At 40.0% G+C, this 24,322-nt stretch overlaps 1 protein-coding gene across 2 annotated transcripts; it reads left to right on the top strand.

The window, feature by feature from the left end:
- The first annotated feature begins 56 nt into the window (after positions 1-56).
- On the top strand, positions 57-24,298 carry dtx4a (deltex 4, E3 ubiquitin ligase a). Of its 2 annotated transcripts, XM_055196567.2 has the most exons (10): positions 57-409; positions 883-1,015; positions 1,055-1,100; positions 2,385-3,363; positions 20,489-20,550; positions 20,641-20,802; positions 20,890-20,951; positions 21,051-21,371; positions 21,501-21,590; positions 22,471-24,298. In XM_055196567.2, exons 2-10 carry the CDS (start codon positions 890-892, stop codon positions 22,696-22,698), a joined length of 2,076 nt encoding a protein of 691 aa, XP_055052542.1. In that variant the 5' UTR covers positions 57-409; positions 883-889; the 3' UTR covers positions 22,699-24,298. The 2 variants fall into 2 exon arrangements, with proteins under 2 accessions (XP_055052542.1, XP_055052533.1); XM_055196558.2 differs by having other exon boundaries at positions 58-409; positions 883-1,100.
- Positions 24,299-24,322: the final 24 nt, after the last annotated feature.

Here is a 24,322-nt window from a genome sequence, read left to right as displayed (position 1 = left end):
GTAGACCATTGGCCAGTTATGCATCAGTGGGCGTTTAGACGCTATCCCATTGGCCAGTTTAGCATAAGTGGGCGTATCCTTTAGCGGACGCACGCAAACAATCGAAGAATCTTGCTAGAATGTTACATTCTTAAGTAGAATAAGAAAAACATTTAAATGTCGTTATATAGCACGAAGCGAATCGAGTCCTGTCGTATAGGTGTTTATTATCAGCGGTCTGCCTCGACTGTGCATCACAGCGAAATAATGCAATAATTCGATTTGCATTATCCACTGAGGGAAAAAAATCTGGGACCATTGTTATATTGCACGGATACTTGTGCTCAACTTAAGATGGATTCGCCCAAGGAATTACCTCTGTCTTCAATGGTTTAAATGCAAACGAGTAAACACGAACGATCTCTTTCTGGTGAGTGCTTGCATGACTTTTTTTCCCCATCGCATTTTGGAGAAAATGGGCCTTTTGCTTCGTAGCGGGTTTGCGTCTCGCACTTTAAACGTCAATACTGTATTATAATAAACACATAAACGTACAATTCAACCACCATTACAAACTGAACCGCTACCATTTTATACATAAAGTGGGTTAATGGACAGTCGGGCTATGACGATGGCTCTAAAAAAAGATACGTCTTGCAGATTTCTGTATATTGTAACGTTACAATTGGTATTTTTAAGGAAATTATGGCAGTAAATGCGTTAGTAAAACGTCTTGTATGTAATGCAACATGCTTTGTGGCATATTAATTTCGTGGTCAAACAAATCGTTTCTCATGAACGCGCACCTGTTCTGTGCATGGGAATTATAGTCGCTGCAATATAACGGAGTTAAGACACCATCAAATGACACAATTGTGGACGTGATTTTTCCCCCTCGCACAGGTATGAGATGTTGCTAGCCTCGGCCGTGGTCGTCTGGGAATGGCTGAACGAGCACGGGCGCTGGCGACCCTACAGCCCGGCTGTGTCTCATCACATCGAGGCGGTGATCCGCAGCGACCCTCGCGGCGCCGGGAGCGTGGTGCTGGGCCAGGTCGACTCCCGTCTATCGCCGTACATCATTGACCTGCAGTCTATGCATCAGTTTCGACAAGACACCGGTAAGACGATTTCATAGACGACATCACGATTTTATGATAATGCTTTTTTAGACATTACGTGCTAATGATACATTTCCTTTCTCGGTTAATAATCCTATGATTTCAATAAAAACAGATGCGTTTGAAAGCCCACCTTGGTAGTATGAAAACGGCAGGGCCCAAACCCTTAGCAGCAACAGTCTCTTTATTTAACGTTATTTATTTGCTAATTCACATTTTAACATCACATCTCAAGACAGTTCAAGCTTCTGGTTTGTTATTGAGTTTTGTTTATGTCTCATGCAATGTGGATTGAAGTTCAAGTAGTTCGGCCATGATCTCACTATAATAGAGAAATGGTCCTGTCAATATACATGGGTGCTTTATTGGTGAGAAGGAAGGAATACATTAAACCCATAAAAAGGGGGTGACGTGAAGGCGAAACAAAGGGGTGGATTGTTGGCTGTCAGAATTTTGGGAGACTGTGTCGCCCACGCCGACAAAAACCATTGTGCAAGGCTGACTACACTTCATGGGAAGATTGAGGAGTGGAGAGAATTGGGGTCGATGAAGGGTAGCGACCATCGCTCCAAAAAAAAAAAAAAAAGAGGGAGGAGGTGATAGAGAAATGAAGCGAGGTCATTAGTGAGCAAGAAGGGGGCTGGATAGATAAATGCCTATGGGCTACAGCTTATGCACGTATGCATTGAGTGGTAGGTCTGTGGATTTGGTTTATTTTCTTTAATTAATTGTTATGGAAGAACAAAAGTTTTCCCACTGGTGTCTGAATAAACCATAGATGTTATTGGCATAGTTTTCGCTCGGACACATTTAAATGAACGTTTTTGCATTTGCATTTTAGAGAAAAAAGATATAGGGGTTTCCCGGACAGGGGTTAGACTAGTCCTAGACTAAAAAAAATTTAAGAGGTGTCCAAACTGAAAACAACTTGCACTGACATATCTTGAAATACATCAGTGCCCTTTGTTTTGCCTTCAAATGCGCACAAGTAATGTTTTTATTAAGGCATGTTTATTTCCTAATTAAACTGAGGCCTAGTCCTGTCTTAAGCTAATCCCGGTCCGGGAAACTACCCCATAGTATGCTATTCATCACACCTTTAAATCGCTTTTTAACGAAACTGTATTTGCTGTGTAAAACAAAGTATTTTTATTTGGTTTGGCACAAGTTTCTCTTTCAATCTGAAATGCATCAACACGCGTATAAAAAAACAAACTTGAAAGTAATTTCATAGGATCTTTAAATTATACAATGCTAGTATGTTTTCTCTGCTCTTCTGTACAGGTACACTTCGGCCCGTGCGGCGAAGTTTCTACGACCCACGGTCAGCACCAGGGCAGGGTTGGGTTTGGGAGTGGGAGAATGACTCGGGCTCGTGGACACCCTATGACACAGAGGTTAGCATTGCCATCCAGGCTGCTCGGGACCGGCAACAGCCCTGGCTGGACTTGACACCGCTGGGCTTCTGCTACCTCATAGACCTGCAGAGTATGACACAGATCAATGGACAGACGCAGCGGCGCAGACGAATCCAGAGGCGCTCAGACCTGGCCTATCCGCTCGTGTCTGGCCCTTTGCCTAAACCTCACGCTTGGTCATCTGCTGGGAGTGGTGGACTCCTGGGGGTGGGGGTGTCTGGAGTAAGCGGAGGAAATGGCAGCGCCTATCCCAGTGGAGCTCTCCCAGCATCTGCGATTACTTCACTAGGTCAACCATGTTCCTGCCAACAGTGTATGCTAGTCCTGGGTGTCAAGACCCCTAGCATGGCACAAACTCTGGGGCGTAAACCGCCACCGGTACCCAAGCCACCAAGCCCTAAAGCACCCACAAGGGGACACTCGTACTCCCTTACCCTGCCTCACCCTCCTTCCCTTTCCCGAGTACTTTCCCCACATAGAAACTCCACGTCGGGTGCCAGCGGAGGCTTCGGACATTCCCTTTCTCTCCTGGGCTCGGCCACTGCTGCCCTGTCAATATCCTCCAACCGTCCTCCTCCACCTGCTGTACCGCCACCCCCACCTCCATCTACCATACCCCACACTACTTCCTCCGCCAACCCTACTTTGCCTACACCCTCCAATGCCCTTATATCTACAGTGACCACCTGTGCTCCCACGCCCTCCGCTCGCGTTTTGGGTCCTGTTTCAACAGCATCAGCGGCTTGTGCTGCCCCAGTGCCACCTCGCAGCAGTCTGGCTGGCCTTAGCCGCCCCGCCCTGCAAAGGATTGCCATGGCACAGTCACGGGCCCTTATTGCATCAGGGTGAGTTTCTGCTACTATCTGAACATAAGTTTGTCTGTTTCACGCATTAGTGTCTAGATGATAATCAGCGTGCTGCATTCAGTTTTGCAACATTTGCACGAAAGTGCGAATACACGTTTTATTTCGAGTTTTGCAGAAACCCTACCCCGATCTTAAAATCTCGCAAAGGGCTTCACAGGATGAGGTTTACCATCTAGCTATCATTGTATATTGTCAACATATTTCTGTAATTGATGTTATTGATAGCCGAGAATCAAGTTGGTTGCTGGTATGAGTTATCTAAGATTTAGCACGCTTAAATATCATGCATTTGCTCAGTCCAAATTTTGTGAATTGCTTTCAGTGGATGTGAATTCTGAGATATTTCAGTTTGCTTTAAACCTTTACTACTTCAAATGTCAAAGCCTTGACTATTTACAGAAAGCGTGTCACTCTGGCATGTGTACACAAAGATAGTTGGCTCAGATTTATTGCTCTTTTTAGACAGGGTTGTACCTTTGGGAACAGAGTAGGACTGCAGTAACATGAATGTGACAATGGAGAGTGGAATGTTTCATTTTGTGGTTAAAGAGCGGTTAAGTTATAGGTTTATTTTATTAAAACTCTGCCGTAATGTAAAACTGTTACATTTAACTTGACATTTAACTTTTGTAATTCATTTTAAATAAATATAACAAAAATATCAGAAAAGACACATCTCAGTCCTGTTAAAGTTATTTGGGTATGTTTCAGACATCTTTAGATACACACTTAATAGCAGCTGGAAGTAATTGCATCATCTGCGTTTGTTGGTACATCAGTCAAAATGTTATCAGTCATAATTAAGGAGATTCAGAATTAAAATTTCCAGAATTAAATTTTTGTCATTAATTACTCACCCCCATGTCATTCCACACACATTCATTTTTGGAACACAAATTAAGATATTTTTGATGGAATTTCAAACCCCTCCCCAATGGACAGCAACACATCGCCCACGTTGAAGGCTCCGAAAGGCAGTAAAGACATTGTTAAAATAGTTGATGTGTTGATGGTTCAATCGTCATTTCAATTACACAAAGTAACAAGAACACAACAAAAGAATGACTTTATTCTGTGTGTGGTGCTGCACTAAAAGTATTCTTGTCACTTCGTGAAATGAATATTGAACCACTGCAGGCAAATTACTGTTTTAACAATTCTGTGCTGTCTTTTTTGGGCCTTGAATGTGGGAGTTTCATTGTCCTTTCGCTAAGCCCGCCTTCCTTAGTTACTGTTGCTACGCCTGACAAGCTTTCGCGTCTGGCAAGTCTATACATGAATATCAGCTATTTTGAGTACCTGAAGTGGTCGCAAAAGAACTAGAAGCTATGCTTTCAATATGTTGTGAGCATCAAAATCGCTATTTTTGCAACACTAAGAAGGCTCGACACAACATGATACTTTGCTCGAAGTGATTTGGCGTCTGCTCGCCGCCATCTTCCCAGTCAAGGTATATCAATCTCCGAATCCGACGTAAGGAGGGATGAGAGTAAAGATGGATAGCAGCTAAAGCATAGTTCCATATAAATGCACGGATTATTCGTTGTTTTGTCGCAAGTGAAAAACAATATTGACCTTCTAGTTGGAAAAGTAGCCTCATATGAGATTGATTCATTCATTCGCATTCGGAAATCGATTATTTACGTCTGGCAAAGATGACGAGTGGACACCATAACAGCTAAAGTCAGTTGTTCAAAACCTTTCTTTTTAGTAAACTCTGTGTACACAAACAATGTTCTCAATGCTCGCGTTCATGTGTAGAGATGCAGGTGATACTTCGAGCAAAGTTTCATGTTGTGTCGTGCCTTCTTAGTGTTGTAAAGATAGTGGTAGTTCGGTAGCAGCGGACAGTGGCTGGAAGAACCCGTCAGGGATCGAGTAGGCAGCACACCCTAACCAAGATATTTATTTTAAAGTAGCGTTTCCTTTTATGACAGTCGAGGTGCAAAATGTTGTCTTTCGTAGCCCTTTACTGTATCCATAAGAATCATAGACAGTAAAAGATAAAAAATCCGTAAATCGTAGTAAGCTAGCCCATGCTTGTCAGTAGCCTACTGGTACTCTGTAGGTACTCAAGATGGTGGCATGACATAAAAGGTCACATGACTGATTTTCATCTATAACGGTATGTTTGCATTGGTGTCAGACATTCCCAAGGACATAATTTGGCAAACAGGTGAAATATCTGAGAGCGCAAGACAAAAGGGACTGCAGTATGCATTCAAGGGATCTATCCACGACATATGCAACCGATTAGAAAATAATTTCATCAAAATTAAAGCTAACGCCTATAGGTCCCAGCGCAACCAGCATTTGCCTCATAAGCTGACCATCCAAATGGGAAACACAGAAATTGAGAATCAGCTTTGTTCATGCACAGCAGGGTAAGTGAAATTTATGAAAATAATCTAATAATTATAAATCAAACATCTTATCTTGTGAAACAAAACAAACATAAGATATTAGCCTGACCACTTTGCAATGATAACATTCTCCCACTTATAGAACTAAGTTTACCCTGGGAGAGCTGCGACCGTATTGGGGTACTCAGGGGTAGGCCATCCATTAACAAAATGGTAAAATATTTTTTAAAAGTATGTCAGTCAGCCTCCATCTTGCATTTAATCATTATTATTTTATGCTCAAATATGTGCATTATTTCCAAGCAATGATGGGTTGAGTTAGCTCTTACATTGGTGCAGACGTAGGTGTTTTTGTTGAACCTGTCGATATTTAGTTTTGAATGAGACCTTCCACACTGCTTGATCAACGTCCCTTGTGTTTTACGTCTTCGGGAAGGGAAAAAAATTCCACCACCCTGTCCAAACTTTTAAGACTGGGTATCAGATTTACACAATCCATGCTCACAATGCTTCGGCATGTTTCGCTTGCTCGAAAGCTTGTCAGACTTCCCGTGCCTAGATACGGTTGCTAAACCACAACTGGCCTGTGGCAGTCCTCAGGCGTGGCTTAACAAAGGGTCAAATGGGTGGGAATCAGAAACCTTTTGGATTTCATCAAAAATATCTTAATGTGTCTTCCGAAGATGATCAAAGGTCTTGAGCCCAGACTATAGTCTCTTTTTTTACGTGTACGCGCATGGTCGAATGCATGGCCTTGCAAATTATAATTTATTTGGCTCATACTTGTACACAGATGTTTGACACATGCGCATTGTGACTAAATGCAATGCATCTTCTGGGCTACATACTACATTATCCGGTACATGCATGTGTGACCTATGCTTACAATGTAAGCATGGTTTCAAAAATCTGTGCGCACACTCTTCTGGTGATGAAAATTGCGTCAGGCGTATGCACACAAAATTGACAATATTTCTGCCTTTTGGGGTTTGGAATGACATGCACGATGCAATAAGATTCTCGCAACAAGCAATTTGACTGCTTTCACCAGACACGATGCGTCTGCATGTATGCGTCAAAATGAATGATAAACTACAGCCAATCAAATGAGCGTTTGTGCTGGGTTCTCTGTAAGTACTTTACTAGCAGCAAAATGGATGAGTACCTAATCATGATTCATGATTAAAAAATATTAAGTTACTAAAACAATCTTCTGAAACGAAAAAATACTTGTTTGTTCACATAACGTTGACAGTTTAAACGTTCTTGTTTCTATTTATTTGTTTCCAAGATCTGAGGTGAATGAGGTGTGTGTTTTCAGTAAAGAGGGGCGCACACTGGCTGCGCAGCTCAGCGTCGTGCAGCGCCGCGCCGTTCTAAAAAACTCGCACACCGGCGCCTGTCCGTGCCGCCCAGCTATGACTCAGGAAGTTGCTTAAGTCCCTTTCGCGCCACAGAGCGCCAATTAAATAGTTTAACATGAAATAAATAACATCATATTTGTCCCAAATCATTAACGATTAACATTGGCTGCTAACGTATATTTTGCATTTTGAAGTTGACGCTATCTGACGAGGCTTGCGCTATTTAATGTGCACTTCCGGTTTACGATACCTCCGAGTTGTCCTAGACGCGACTCGAAGTGGCGCGGCCGGTGTGCGACCCCCTTATGACTACAAAGCTGGGAACCCAAAATATTTATTATATAAACTCAGATTAGACATTTTAACATAAAACTAACAAAGCAACAGTGGCATATTGTATGTAATATAATGCACATCCAGTCAGTTGTTATTATTATCATGAGAGAGTGCGGGGAAATTGGAGCAGTGCTGCACTGTTTTATATCCCTCCACCACAGTAACTGTTAAATACAACAAAAAAAGTTACCGATTACCCCAGTGGACGTGTCTCAGCAGAGAAACCAACGTAATGTTTTTGAATTCAACAACCCAGAATTGAAGGCTTTATTTTGAAGTAATAACAACAGATCCTGAATCCTAATGTGTTTGGGACATTCAGAGCTGAAATGTTTATGCTGTTATTGCTGCATGCTGCAAAAAACTCATATGTTTGGGGCGGCAGTGGCTCAGTGGTTCATGGAGGTTGTCTACAAATCGGAAGGTTGGTGGTTCAATCCCCGGCTCCACCGGACCAAGTGTCGAGTTGACCTTGAGCAAGACACCTAACCCCACCTGCTCCCGACGAGCTGGATGGCGCCTTGCATGGCTGACACCGCCGTCGGTGTATGGATGTGTGAGTGAATGGGTGAATGTAAGGCAACTTGTAAAGCGCTTTGGATGGCCATTGGTCTATAAAAGCGCTATATAAATGCAGTCCATTTACCATTTACCATATGTGCCAAATCATATGATATGTACATGCAATCTTTTTTTTTTAAAGGCACCAGCTGTTGTGTTTTAGAAATCTCAAAACCACATAAAACCACTAAAGTTGGTTGGCCATGTATTCTTTGCGAAGGAGAGAGCATAGTTATGAAGGAAAGGAAATTAAAGGAAGCTTTCAGATGGGAGTCCACCATGAGTGTCAACAGGTCAGTCTCGTTCATTAGAGACCCCCCCTTCTGTCTTGTTCTGCCTGTTCCCAGGCTCCGTTCATTCCTGGGGGCCCCTTTGGCCTCATTGTGCGACTGCTTTAGAGAGCGTGTGTGCGCGTTAGGAGCGTATCCAAGGCAACCTTTGTTGGCAGTCGGCAGCTTGGGTTTTGTATTTGCAACACAATACAGCAAAAGGGGGGATGCCAGTGGAAAGATGGGGGAGACTTGGTAGTCTGTGTGAATGAGGTTTGGGAATAGTTGCTTGATTGAGCAAGTGTTTGTTTTGAGACTGTGTGTGAGACAGAGTTTCAGTCTTGTCCCAGACATTGAAGCGTCTTTAGGTTTATGCATATAACTGAGATGACAGTGCCGGCAGACAGACACATGATTTAGGCATGGTCACTGTGAGGCAAACTTTGGGTTAAACTTTTAGTTAATGTGCAGTGTTGCTGTTTGAGCAAAAAACTTACAAAGATCAAAGTCCACTTCAAAGATATTCTCGCTAATGGGGGCTTCTTCTGTATGTTGTGACATCACAATTGTGCTCATTGAAATCATTTACATGGAAGGCATTTTTATAAAAGGGGCGCAAGGCCTTTTTCAGCTGCCTGGGTAGTTTGTCGTCGTACTTTTCTTCACCCGATTCTATGGTGCATTTTATTCAGTAGTGATCAACTCTACACTAAAAAATGCTGGGTTATTTTTTTACCCAGCATTGGATCAGAAAGGGACAAACCACACCCGTTGGTTTGTAAATTTAACCCAAATGCTGGGTTGTTTTAACCCATTATTGGGTCAAATGTAAACATTTTCTGGGTTAATTTAACTCAATGGCTAGATTCGTCCCGTTTTGACCCAATGTTGGGTTGAAAATAACCCAGCACTTTTTAGAGTGTATGCCCTAACTCAGTTCTCAACTCCAGTTCTCAGGCCCCACCTCCCATTTTAGTCTCCATATATAAAACACCTGATTCAGTTCATCAGCTGGTTGGTGTGTTAATTAAGGGTGTACTCACACTATCCAAACCAATCGCGCCCGAGCGCGTTTGACTAGTGTGATCGCTCTGTACCGTGCCTGGGCGTGGTTTGGTAAATTGATGAGTGGAATCAGGTGTCTCATAAGGAGACATCTTAAACATTTTGCAGGGGGCACGAGGACTGGAGTCTATTTTTACGTGTATGAGGGTCCATGTACAGTGTGCATGATGCAATTTTCACCATCAGAAGAGTCTGGCAGATTTTTGAAACATACATTTTTTTCGCAATGCACATGGGTCAAACATTAGCGCACATCTATGAGTTAAATTACCTATGCTGTGCAAGGCTTGTGCATTAGATTGTGTGCGTACACTCGAGTATACCTTTAAAAAAACGACTATACCCAGGGCTTTAGTAAATATGCACATTAGGAGGCCGCTTATTAAATGCTCAATTTTAAGGATGCTCGGATAGCAATACTGGCCCTGAGCTTATAAAATTATAAAATTGCTCTAACGCTTAAAACCTATACCACTCGTGACAAAAATTAGGAAGAACTTTCAGTTCAAAAGGACACCGGTGCATAGGCCACAAGCATCTACAAAAATGGCCAACTACCTGTGACAATGTGCGAGATTTGTCAGTGTTTTTCTCCTTGCGAGAGTCTGTGCGTTGCATGTGTCCTCACTCTCCATGATGACTTTAGGGTGCGCATGTAACAGTTACAGTCTAATTCAACAAAAAACAGCACAGATTTCAAGACATTTCAAATAATTTATTTATAGCGATTTAGTATTGACATGTTGAGCTCCAACTTAATCCAACGCATCTGTCTCGTATAATCCTGACAAGTTTTATTAACTAGTTTAGGTTTGTTTGATTAAGGTTAAAGCTAAACTCTCACTCTAAAGGGATTGCTTATTTTCCAGTTTGTGAGTAAAATGATCTGGTATCATTGAAATCAGTAAGCATTAAGCAAGTATTTGTCGATCAGTTTCCCAATGTGATTTCTAAGCAGTTTGAATGCTGATGCGGATGATTAGTTGTTATTGTAGTTTTGGTTTGTTTATTCTATTTTATTTGCATTTCTTTCATCACTGTAACATGTTGTTTTGTAGTTCTGGTCGTAAGAATAATCTTTTTTAGTAGTACTTTACTTTTACAGTCATGCTTTTGTGTTTTGAGTTTCTGAGGGGCTGTAGTGGGTGTCAGGTGAACAGAAACTTCCCAGATGGTGCCTCTAGTTGGACAGTAATTGAGTCTGATGTCACAGATTAGAAATCTCGGTAACACTTTACACCCGGGTTGTATTTGTTAACAATTCATGCATTGGCTAACATAAACTTGCAATGAACAATACTCCTATAGCATTTAATAATGTTAGGTCATGTTAATTTTGGCATTGACAAGAATGAATACATGCTGAAAAACTATATTGTTTATTGTTTGTTTATTTTAGGTAAGGCATTTACTAATGCAACCTTATTGTAAAGTTTTACCGAAATCATCTTCTCTTTTTCAAAATGTAAAGCTCTTTTTCAACCCATTAACTAGTGCTGTCCCATGAGCAGGACACCGAAGTTTACTTCAATATTTTTAATTTAAATGTTAATCTGTCACGGCAAACTATATATTGTTGGAAAGGTTTAAGAATGTAGTTTTCATATTTCAAAACCTTTTAGCAGTAATAATAATGCAATAACTGTAATTTATTCATTTGTGACAAGAGTATGCAGCAAACCTCACAGCAAACCAACACAAACCTCAGTTTTTTGATAATTTTATGTATTAAAAATAATACTATTTTGCATTTTGTATTTATTACAAATTAATGTAAACTGCTGTACAATTTATTAATTATGAATTATATTTTCACCTCCAGACACTTCCGTAAAAAAGTGTCGCCTTTAAAACAAGACCACAGTTAGGCTTCTAGACTAAAAAAGATAAAATATACCAGAGTTTTATTAATTTGAAGGTGTACATCACCTTTTCACCCCCCCCTCCACTCAAAAAGGGCTGCGCCAGTTAAAAGGTTAAACTTTCTTGATCTTTCCTTCCAGACATATGTGAGCAGGGCAGTGTTAGCGTTTATTTAACTTAAATTTCAATATTTCAATATTTGTTGGTTCAACAATAAAAAATATGTTGGAGTTAATCCAACCTAAGGAATTTAGTTAACATAAAAATTGGGTGTTAAAGGCGGAGTCCACGATGTTTGAAATACGCTTTGGAAAAGGAGACGAGCCTACTACCAAAACACACTTATAGCCAATCAGGAGTAAGGAGCGTTTCTACTAACCGACATCCTTGCCGGGTTGCGTATGTGTGGGGCGGGTCTATCAACAGAAGGTCCAGATTCTATTGGGGTAGGGGCGTGTTTGTTTAGGTGATTTCAAATATCAACATTGGCTTTCAAACATCGTGGACTCCGCCTTTAACTAATATTTTTAAGTTAATTAACTCAAAATTGTAAGACAATCAGGTAACTTATTATTTTTTTTTTAAGTTGAACCAACTTTTTTACAATGTTGTAAAAAAAAGCCATGCACTTTCTTTGTGCCAGGGTTCCAAATTTGATTGTTATATAATGTTTTACAACTTCAAAATTAGATTCATAATATTAGCGGTCATATCGGATAATAGTCGTCACATTCAACTATTACATTCGTCAAAATTCTGTATCAGTGCATCCTATCAGAATATTAGTATAGTTCTTAGCTAACATTCAAATGTGTTCTGTAACAGTGGTTAAGGTCAACACATACAGGATGCAGTGCAGTAAACTGAAGTGAACGCTGAAAAACTGTGCTTTACAGTTTCATTCTTGCACACAGCGCAGCTAGCTGATCAGCCCTCCACTTTCACCACAACAAAACGAGTTCAAATCATGAACAGTAGCAGCGTTTAAATGTTCAATCCGAATAAAAATGCTCTATGTAAACACCTCAATCGGAATAAAAAGTGCCAAACCGGATAAAAAAATCGAGTCGGTTTGAGAGGAGTGGTTTATACCTTTTTGTAATCCGCTCAAAAGGACATTTAAACACTTGATCGGATGGAAAACTGAAACTGGGACACTCTGCACAAGTGCAATATTATTTTCTTTTTTAATGGCGGTTGGCAAACCAACTAGACTGAAGTGTCGCGCATGTGCACTGACGTTGAATTGCCGTAATGACGTATGACACAAAGAAGGCAAGCTTGTGTTGTGGAAGGATCAAGGTCCTGTCATTCTTAAATCTCCTTCTAATCAACTGTGAAGTTATACGAGACAGCATTGTCCGGTCAGTCATGATTTATACTCTGATCTATAAATGTGTGTGTGTTCTACTTGCACAGCGCTGCTGGAGCGATACAATACTTTAGACTTGCTCTTCCTTACGGCACCGCGTGAAGTAGTGCTGTGACGGCTCGCATGCGATTTGCAGAAAAATATGCAATTTAAATAGGGAAAGTTTATAATTTGCACGTGTTGCTAAGACTTGCAAATGTTAACATTCAAGTGATTTAAAACAATTTAATCACAAAAGGCGCTGGAGTGAGCAGATTTCTGTACGCATATGTGGTTAAATGTGTCCGGCCCAGCTTCAGTCAGGCGTAATCCTCCCTTCAAAGATCAGAACTCTTCACACATAAACTATAGAGAGAGTTGCGTTAATGTGTCTCATTCTGCAGTCCAATAATACATTTGCTGAATAGAGCAATGAAAAAAACAACGTTTTTATGTGAAGCGACTGTTTATGCTGCATCTTCTTCCTGAAGTGCCGTTTGGAATTCGCCCTCCGCCTGTGTGTGCACGCGTTTAAGTGCCCTCAGTAGTGCATATACGGAGAGACGTGTTTCAAAAAGTAAGCCAACATAAAATCTTTCTGTTCTTGACAGGGCACGTACACACAAAATGATCTCACAGTATTTTTTTTCCTAATAAAAACATTTGTTTATGTTTTAAGTGAATTATAGAGTCAGAAACCAGTCTGTGCTTATTTGATCTTAAAGAGACAGTAACCTCAATTAGCCTACTTAACTCTTTCCCCGCCATTGACGAGATATCTCGTCAATCAAGAGAAAACGCTTCCCCGCCAATGACGAGTATTTCCGTCTTTCCGCAATACCGCTATTATCCACTAGGTGCTAGGTTCCGCAGCTTTTTAAAACCGGAAGTATTGCCCTATGGCACGCTGTTGCATGTCCGTGTCTGTTTTAAAGATCGCTCTGAATGGGATCTCTATGAAAAGTCTGTCACCAAAATGGAATTATCTCTGCTTTTTGCTCAAAATGTGGTGTTTTTGCAGAAACCTACCCATATTCAAAAGCTGATTACAAAAGAACTGCTGAAGGTAGGATGAAACGTTTTTTTTTTGTTTGAAAGCAGAGGGTCTGTTCTTTCATTTGGTATATTGTATGTTTATATATTTGAAGAAAAACATTTTCTGGAATGCATTAAACTTTTGTGAAAATCATGAAAAACGCTGGCGCTGGCTGGCAACTTTTTTTAAAAACGCTGGCGGTGAAAGAGTTAAGTCTGTGTAATTAATGTTAATCAAACAACCCAAGACAAAGAGAAAATCACTTCTGTGGCTCTAAAAAATAATAATATTTAATTTGTACAATAAAGACAGTGTAATGATTAATTTAATTCAATTTCTTTACCTAATGCTAATTTTAGACCTTACTTAATGTGCAACTTTGTTCTTTTTTTATAAATGTTTGTAATTTCTTTATTTGTAATTCGATTTAATTCGATTTTTCCCACCCTTTTTCTGCAGATCTGAATAATGATTCGATCCGTGCCTCAAAAAAACTTAATTTAATCCGAATCGTGAGTTTTTTGATCCGTCACAGCCCTAGCGTGAAGTCAAACACACTTTTTGGGAACACATAAAAGCTCATTGTTTATTAATTATGACCTGAAACAAATGGACAGCGATTTTAGGAGGATGGGTTATACGTATCTTGTAACAGTGTAAATTTGTGATTATCATCTGATTTGAAGCCTTTGTCATACTGTATAAACACGCACATCAATCCGATCACATTATTATGTAAACGCTATGATAGGATTTATCAATCAGAATGATTTCATCTTGATTGAGGCAAAAGGTGATCTATTGAATTGTGATTTTACTTCTGAGTTTGTAGTATCTGTAGGAAACGAGCATTATCACAATATGCGTAATTCTCTTTAATGACATGTATCTAAAATGGGTGTGCATAGAAAATTGGTTGCTGGTCAGTGTGAAAGGGCTTTTATAAAACGGGCAGTTCTGGTTCTTCATTCTGATTGGTTGAAACGCGTTCTAAGCCGTGATAAAATACACCGGTAACCTCACGGTTCAGACCACATTACATAAGTATCACTGCGCCACTGTTGCTGCGTACTGATTTATGAGAATAAACACAACAGTCTTTAATCATATTTTTAATTTGTCTACAATTGCACAATTAATGGCGATATCCAAATAAATGTCAATAAATACTGTTGAGTCATCTCGTCAATAAAGAGAAAACGTTGTCTGAGGAGTTTATAACTGAAGTTCATACGCCCGCTATTATCCACTGGGTGGCGATCTTTCCCAACTTAAACACTGACGCATTCACTGAAAACACCGTGTAGTACTGTTCATGTCTGAATCTGATGATTTCTTACTAAAGTTCTTCACAAAAATGGAATTATCTCCGCTTTTAGCTGAAAATTTGAGAGGTGATAACTGATAAGAGAACAAATTAAGGTAGGATGAAACTTTTTGTTGTTGTTGTTGTTTGAAAGCGGATGGTCTGTTCTTTCATTTTATATTTATGTTTATTTAAAGAAGATTTTTTTTCTGTAAGGCATTAAACTAAAACCGGGTGGCAACTTAAAAAAAAACGCTGACGGGGAAAGAGTTCAGCATGCTTACAAGCATATTTGACCATCACTTCAACAGCACAATATAAATGTTAATGTATAAATTAGATGAATGGTGATTTATAAAATAAACCCCACCGTCTTTAATCATATTTTCATTGTATCTTTGCTGCGTCTGTGTTGTTTGTGAACTGCGCTCTGTTTCAGTCACACTTGATTCTGAGGAACTACTTTGTTTGGCGGATGAGTAATATTTATACTAATATAATTACAACTTATTTGTGTTTTATTTTATAAAATCCCGCTAACTTTATGCATATGAAGTAACCGTTTTATAAACGCAATAAACCCCTCGAAGCGTTGGGTTACCAGTGGATTTTATAACAGCTAAGGGGGTTTAGGCACTCCGCTTCGCGTCGTGCCTAACAACGCCCCTTAGCTGTTATAAAATGCACTGGTAACCCACTGCTTCTTGGGGTTTATTGCTTTATTAGACTACAACAGACAGAGCAGTTCCAGCAAATAGGATCAGTCGACAAGCAGTGGCTCTTTCAAATGAGTTCAAAAGAAAAAAGGATTGTGACAAGATCAAGGTTGAGGGTCTAGTGAGTTTTTCATCAAGCAAACCATTCACGTTAGAGATTCTCTGCTTACTGTACCCGTTTCATGTTCCCCTTTCTCTTTCTTAATGGTGCTCCTATGTTCTTTAGTAAGTGGCTACATTTGGGCTAGTTTTGTTTACATATGTAGCCATATGGGTTTGTGCTAATACCGCTGGATTAGCCAGCAACAAACGTGACTGCAGATTTGCTGGTTGCCTCCTTTCACCCCTGCCTAACATAGTTACACATTGACCCTGCTTTTTCCATAGGAAAGAAAAAACTGCTTTTTAGTTCGCTGTCGTTCTCTGTCATAGACAGCAATGTGATCAACTAAAGAGCAAATTGAGACTTTTGCTGAAACTCTTTCATTGCAAGATGTTTTCTGTTAGAGAAATATCACAGTAATCACATCTCCTGTAGAAGAGAGCTCATCAATTTGTGCCATCCACATTAATTGTTCACCTCTGTATTCTTACTGTATTGCAACTTCTGTTCCATTTGTTTAGCCTACCTTTTTATTTTTTTTATATAAGAACTTTACATTCCAAGCCTGAGCTTGATGCCTAAATAAACGTAACTAAGAACTATTAAAATAAAAAGAGAAACATTTGGACCTCTGCTGCTCATCCAGTTCCACTAATTGTTTTATTTTAACTTGATAGTCAATCAAAAATGAAAATTCTGTCATCATTTACTCTCGTGCTGTTTTAAACTTGTTTGGTTACAAACATTGCTCAAAATATCTTCCTTTGTTTATCAGAACAGCGGACACATTGACTTCCATAGTATTCTTTATTCCTACTTTGGGAGTCAATGGGGCCTCTGATCAGTATAACGGAGTATTTTTGTGCCAAATGCACTTCACCAGGGTTCATACAGGTTTCGGAAAGTTTTTTCCAAACATGAGAGATTCACATGTAACAATCTTGCTTTATTTCTTTTATGGGCAATTACAGTGCTGGAAGTACAGTGGAAGTCCTTATATGGGCACTTCACTCGAAATAGTGCACGCATGCGTGTGTGTATGTGTGCACACGTGTTTGAAGCTAGTTTTTGTTGAAATGGGGTTGTCCCAATCTAAATAAAAATGTCTGTGTTTTGTTGTCAGTTGTTGTGTAAGTGCATATAGCTGAGGGCACACTCACATTATCCAAACCAAACCAAACCATGCCCCAGCGCGATTGTCACCCCTCCCTACTCCCCCAGCTGCACGCACTCACACTGTACTTTTATCGATCCGAGTCCGGGCGCGCTTTCGTCATTAAAATGCGATTGTTTTGAAAAAAGCAGGAAGTAAAGCTCTCTCTTAACACTGGAACCCACCGTAATAATAAGTCTGCGTTTTTTATTCGGAGTCGTTTGGTGCACGATTACAGACAGCCCTCTCACATGTCATCATATTGCTTAGTTGATCTGTCACGTGTGCAGCTCGGACATTCACGTAACCCCGCTGCGCGTATAAAAAGGTTTTTACGGCGGCAGATGAAGGTGAGTGGTCGCGCAGCTGACGTCTTCACCTTTTGAATCGCGCTCAGACGCGAATGCGCTCACACCACAGCCTTTCGCGCCTGAGCCCAAGTGAACCGCGCTCCGGCCCACCTCTGCAACCCGGCCGTGGCGCGATTAACCAATCCGCGCCCGGGCGCGGAACAGAGCGATCACACTTGTCAAACAAACCAGGCTTTGGGGGTCAAACGCGCCCGAGCGCGGTTTGGTTTGGATAGTGTGAGTGCGCCCTTAAACGGCATAAACATAGTGAATTAGAGGTCGACTGGTTGTGGATTTTATTCCGATAACAAAAGATGTATTGCAGTGATGATAAAAAAGAAACTTAAATCAGATTTGGATTTGTTGGATATTTTAACATTAGGGGTGCACCGATAAATGCCGATATACACTAATAATACATAAGGGTGTCACGATTTGATTTTACATCGAAATCGATTGAAATTAAGTCACAACTTCGAACTTCGAATTAAAAAATGGAATCGTCGATGCTGCCACACCCCCATGTCACATCCGGTCAGCTTGCCAAGCGGAAAAAACACACGTGTTGAGTGCTGCGAGGTCAACTTCTTCCAACTTCGCTGGCTACAGCCAGTTAAAAGATAGCATGGCAGATGCAGGAGACACCACGCGAGCTGCTCTTTGCATCAGAAACAAAAAAACATGCGTGCACAGCAGAACGGCGTCTGTGCCAGGACCGGTCGTTTTTTTGAACTGAGATCTGTTACAACTTCTTTCAGTTGCTTAAGAGTTATGAAAACCGCATTTAAACATGACTTATTGGGGTCTCGCAATCTCATCTGACGGTAATAAAAGCGCTTTTTTAAGGTGCAAAGTACTGACAGATGTTCATCTGACAGGAAGTTTCGTTTTCAGGTATGTGCCTGTACCATATTTTTCCACTGGCAGCACGACTAACATGGCAGGGCATCTCCGGGTTCAAGGTCAGATATTACATTTCATAAAAGTCTAGTTTAAAAATAACATAGCAACCTGTTCTTTAAAAAAATCAGTAAAGATTGAAGATTAAATCGAACCGTGACCTTAAAATCACAAATGTAATCAAATCAAGGATTTGGCGAACCTTGTACCTGGCCGATATTTATTCTGAATCGCACAGCCGATATTATTCACAGCTATTTCATGTACTATGGCTTTTGATCAGTAAGTCCTTATCAATCCAAAATCTTAGTTAGACTTAGTTTGAGTCGTTTAAAACCATGCATTTGAAAAAGCAACACTCGTCAAACATAATCATTATACATATTCTTTAGTATCATGAAAATATCTCAAAAGGTTTGAAGAACAGCAATATAAATATTTTCTTAAGCAATTTTCTGGAGCTGCATGTGTATGATTCTTCGTCTACAGTGCATATTGAGATTCTGCACGAGAGAGCACACTGACTTTTGGATTTCACTGTATTTCCTTGAGAAGCATAGCAAACATCATCGGCCGATATATCGGTTCACCCCTAGTTAACATAGCCGACAACTGCATATAGTTACCTTAAAATATGGATAAAAGTAACCACCTGCAAATCAATAGTAATAATTATGACATTTATGTGACATGATTTATCTGTGTGTATTTTTGTGTAACTGTTTGATATTATTGTCCTGTAAGCCTTGACTACAAACTTAGGTTCCTGCTGTTGTTTTTCTGCTAATTCAGCATCTATTTATCAAATTAATTACTTCTTAACGATGTGAAGCAATGGACACACTTGGAAAAACTATCGGCACGGATTATTTGCAGATAGCCGATTGTTCCACCAATGAACTATTGGTGCCGATTAATCTGCAAACCCGATTAATTGGTCTACCTATTAAAAGTTATCCAGAGATAGTGGGATAATGTGTGTGTGTTCTCGCTTCACCTGCGGTATGCCTCCAAGAGCTTGGGTTTATTCGTAATGAATTGTTACAGCTGATCCGTCTTTTATAAATCTGATAAAACTAAAGACTCTTCAGTGATATAAAGGATGCAATATTACTCTATAGGTAATTAAGATTAACATGAGATTAGCAGAAACACTCATAATAATCTTATGTTTGTTTTTGTGTTATTGTGTGTGTGTGTGTGTGTGTGTGTGTGTTTAAGCACAATCTTGCTCTATGTGCTGGTGTGATGGAACCTAATGGCGGTCTGTCAGCATATGACGTTGAGAGGTAATCCAGGTATCTGTGACGTGGATCACCTCTTTTCCTAGCTCAACAGATGGAAACTTAAGGATTAGCACTATAAGAGACACGGATGACGGAGCCAAACAAGACAGTCTCATCCAGCAAGACGACAGGACGCAGACACTTGAACTATTTGTGACACAAATCTATTGATTTATTGAGGGGAAATAACAATCGATTTGAAACGCTAAACTTTGCGAGTCAAAATCTAAACTTTGCATTCACCTTTTCTATTTTTTTTGTTTGTTTGTTTGTTTTGGAACTTGTCGAAATAGTTTTTATAATTGAGGCATGACGGTTATCAAGATCAAAGAGTGAGTATCCTTGAACATGTTTTTATTTGTGGTTTGTTTATGATTTTGTCAGCGTATATTGTTCTTTTCTTTTACCGTTTTTGTCACCCACCCCTGAGGGAGTAAAATCTATTGTTGTCAGCTGTGAAATGTTTGATACTACAAAGACAGTCAGTTGGTTTGGCTTTTTAATTTCAGATAGAAAAGTCTTAGTTACCTTTTACTGGTTGTTACATACTGGTTGCTGGACATTTTTGACTGTATTTGAGTTTTAGGTTGCCCAAAAAACCACTGTTGGTTAAGGTGTTGACTGTTGAGTTATAACTGTGATGTGGGCTGCTGTAGAGTTGTTTGAGAAAGCCCACACCTGCAATCTAAATATTCCAACATATGGGTAATCTGGTCATATGAGGTTTTGATAAGATGCACACTGCTGTTGTCTGCTGACTCACTGCCAGTTGGAGGTTTTGTTAGCGGCAGCGGGTTTGACAGAAGGTGTGACCTGGCTTACATACTGCAACGTGACTCTACGTGTCATCGGGTCAGCATGGCTTGGGGAGGGTTGATGATGCGCAAGCAGTAGTAGCCGTGATGACAACATGGTTATTTTTGTTTGGATCCAGATTATGATTATAGATAAGATCATTGAGGTGTGTGTATGTTGTTGTTTTTGCATTATCTGATTGGTTACTTGGTTACTTTTATATTAGCAGCATGTGTTTTTTTGGGTTGTCCAATGTCTTATTGGGGTGTGTTGTTATTTTTGTACAGAGTCCCCACCGTTCCAGTCAAGAACCTAAATGGATCCAGTCCTGTTCATCCCGCTTTGGCAGGTGAGAAACAACTTACAAATAAATTATGAACAGTGACTGATGATTAGATATAGCTTGGAAAACATGGAATACTCAATTGTCATTGGTTAGGTATCACTGGTATTCTTATGAGCGCCGCTGGACTCCCAGTCTGCTTGACCCGCCCACCCAAACTTGTGCTCCACCCCCCACCCGTCAGCAAGAGTGACATCAAACCTGTGCCAGGTCTTGGGCACTGTTGCCGCAAGACCACAAAAAAGCAGGCCCGCAAAGGTTAGGAGTACCTCTGAAGCTTTTATGCAAATAAATGTTTAAAAGTTATTTTGTACATCATGTCGTCTTTTTTTTTCATTCGAGCAGGTAGAACTTCAGAGGAAGTTGTTAGAAGATATCTGCAGAAGGTCCGCAACCCACCTGAAGAGGTAAATGTGCTATTTAATTATTTGATTAAATAAGTTTAACCTTAATTAGTCTAATTTAATTAATGTCCACATTTTTTAAAAATTGTCTTCTTTTCCTAGGATTGTACTATCTGTATGGAGTCTCTTTGTGGTCCCTCTGGTTACAAAGGCCCAGGTGTCGGTGGCATTTCTCGGGCAGAGTCAGTTGGCCGCCTCTCGCAGTGTGGACATCAGTATCACCTGCAGTGCCTGGTGGCCATGTATAACAACGGCAACAAAGATGGAAGTCTCCAGTGTCCTACCTGTAAGACCATCTATGGTGTTAAAACAGGAAACCAGCCACCTGGCAAGATGGAATACCACGTCATTCCTCATTCCCTGCCTGGACACCCTGATTGCAAAACCATCCGGATTATCTACAACATACCCCCTGGCATTCAGGTAAAACCTATTTACATTCTATAGACACTTACTTTGTATAAATATATATACAAACATCATATATTAGGCTGCTTTGTTGTTATATATCTACATACATACCTTAAAATTACCTCCTTGTATTTGTTTCAGGGTCCTGAGCATCCAAATCCTGGAAAGCCCTTCACAGCACGTGGATTTCCAAGACACTGCTACCTTCCTGACAGTGAAAAAGGCCGCCTTGTGAGTATTTCTGCATTTGTAAACACATTTATATTTACTCATTCAGCAGGTGACTCACAAATGAGGGAGAATTCAACAGTTTGCTTTAAAGGGACACCACTTTTTTTGAAAATATTCTAACCTTTCAGCTCCCCCAGAGTCAAACATTTGATCTTCACCGTTCTGGAATTCACCCAGTCGATATCCGGGTCTGGCGCTAACACTTTTAGCATAGCTAAGCATAGTTTATTGAATCTGATTAGACCATAAGCATCGCGCCAAAAAACAACCAAAGAGTTCCGGTATTCTTCCTATATAAAACTTGAATCTTCTATAGTTACATCATGTACGAAAAATTAAAAGTTGCAATTTTCTAGGCAGATATGGCTAGGAACTATACACTCGTTCTGGCGTAATAATCAAGGACTCTTCTGCCGTAACATGACTGCAGCAGGCACAACAATATTACGCAGCACAAAATATTCCCCTGCTATTGAAAGTTACCAAGGGGAAAATAGGAAAATTTTAATAGGAAAAATATCGAAACTCTTTGGTTATTTTTTAGCGTGATGCTAATGGCCTAATCAGATTCAAGGGATTGTGCTAAACTATGCTAAAAGTGGAACTGCCAGACCCGGAGATCGGCTGAATGGATTCCCGAACGGTAAAAATAAAAAATTTTAACTCTACGGGAGCATATTATCAAAAAAGTGGAGTGTCCCTTTAAAGAAAGTGCACAAAGCAGTCATCTTAATCTTATACTGCCACCTAGTGGTGGAAACTCCATCATGCCAGAAATGTTTTTATCAGGCTATCAGTGTACTTTTCATTTGCTTACTTCCAAATTGTCTAAAAAAAACATATAAATATATATAATTCTCTCCTTATTTTGTTCCAATAGGTGTTAAAGCTGTTGCTGGTTGCATGGGACCGCCGGCTGATCTTCTCTGTGGGCACATCCAGCACTACAGGTGAGACGGATACCGTCATATGGAACGAGGTGCATCACAAGACCGAGTTCGGCTCCAACCTGACAGGCCACGGCTATCCCGACTCCGGTCACCTCGACAACGTCCTGGAGGAACTAAGGGCGCAAGGCATCACCGAGGACGAGTGTATGAGAGACTGAAAATACAGGTCCAACCACAAAGACTGAATGTTTCGTGTTAGTGTTGCCAAATCCGAATTCAATTCCCAGCTCTTGTTTCTCAGCATCCTGAGAGACTTTTCAAATTTCAAACGGTGACGTTGAAGGACTCTGAAAGACGTTCATCGCTCAGATTCTTTTTTTTATAAAAATACTGCTCAAAAACATTGTTTAAGCATCTCATAAGTGGGACGGACAGATATGAGAACTGTAATTAATAAACATTCTTGCACTGTGTGTGCTATTGTGGTGGAGCTGTTACTTTGAAGACATTTCAAGTTCCTGTGAAGACCCCCCTCCCCACAAATGCTATATTTACAGTGCAGTTTTGTTGCTAGTTCAAGTGCAGACATAGATGAGAACTGAACTGCTGGTCTGTCTGTTTAACCATTTAATGTATTGCAGTTCTGTGAAGGATACACAAAACAAAGGTACTTCTGTGCATGTAGTTGTTATTTTTCGGTGCAGAGAGGATTACGTCCTCGGTCTAATCGAGGCCAACACTTGTTGCTAACTCGAAAGCTCCAGTTGCGGTTTTAGAACGTGAATGTTTACTGCCTCATAGTGGCACTTGTTAACATATACATTCCAGTAATAACCATGGTATTTATTTGACAACATAGTTTTCAAAATGTGTGCAGTATTTACATTAACCACTTATATTTGTACTTATTTTATCGTGTTTTCCTTTATATTGTTGAAAAGAGAAAACTGTATCGTAATTTTGGAAGCTCGTCCTGGATTATTCATTCGGTTTAGAGATATTCAACTCCAACGGTTCATCAGTATTAAAGAAGTGCAGAGACTGTCGGTTGACACACAAACAATGCACACAACTTCTTTTTATTTCCAGCTTCTTGCAGAAATAAACCAATTTCTTTGTAATTAGATTTGCTGTCAGAGACAGAATAATTAAGGCCTGTGCAGAACTGAGCCAAGCTCATCATAGGCCTCTATGGTAATGCCATATTTGTGATATCATCAGTTTAGGACAGAATAAGTGTTGGGTTTTTAATGCTTATGAAAAGAATTTTAGATCTGTCTACCCTGTGGACAAATTATCTCCTGTTGCCTTTCTGGTTGGTCTTTGGTAGGTCTATAACGGACCCGTTTACAAAGCTGTTGACGAAACGTCTGCATGTATGTACATGCAAATGTGTAAGCTTACATTTATAGTCGATGTGCTGTATGTATGTGTTTTATGTACACAATTCTTTTTTCCCCTGCATCCAGAAGCATGTTGTGGAAGTAAATTAGGTTTTTTTTATCATTTTTATAATATACTTTTAATTGATTTAACTTTTTCTTATAAGCTATTAGTTTTTTCCACTGTGAAGTTTTTCCTCTCATTTATTGCACTTGATTGTATGATTTGATTTATTGTTCAGCCAAGTTCCTCATGATAGTTGCTAAGTAAACTACAGTGAAAATGGCGTCTCTGCCAGGAGGAAAACTGTGAAGACAGAGAACGGAGCTAAGAGAATTAATGTTGCTGTATAATATAAAATGTACAAAACAACTCTTGCATATTAAATAGCTGCTGGAATACTGAATAAATATTAAAGGTACTCAAAAAAGAGGACGTTTTGGTCCGACTGCAGTTTTT

The sequence above is a fragment of the Misgurnus anguillicaudatus genome, chromosome 21 (assembly GCF_027580225.2).
Source record: "Misgurnus anguillicaudatus chromosome 21, ASM2758022v2, whole genome shotgun sequence".
In the NCBI taxonomy this organism is placed as follows: domain Eukaryota; kingdom Metazoa; phylum Chordata; class Actinopteri; order Cypriniformes; family Cobitidae; genus Misgurnus; species Misgurnus anguillicaudatus.
This window is presented reverse-complemented; position numbering and strand designations above follow the sequence as displayed.

Bases quoted from the DNA above. Each gene is read 5' to 3' on its own strand.
- dtx4a (XM_055196558.2), top strand. From the start codon at position 890: ATGTTGCTAGCCTCGGCCGTGGTCGTCTGGGAATGGCTGAACGAGCAC. The intron at 1,101-2,384 runs GTAAGACGATTT...TCTTCTGTACAG, and splicing joins TCAGTTTCGACAAGACACCG to GTACACTTCGGCCCGTGCGG. The intron at 20,551-20,640 runs GTGAGAAACAAC...GTCATTGGTTAG, and splicing joins TGTTCATCCCGCTTTGGCAG to GTATCACTGGTATTCTTATG.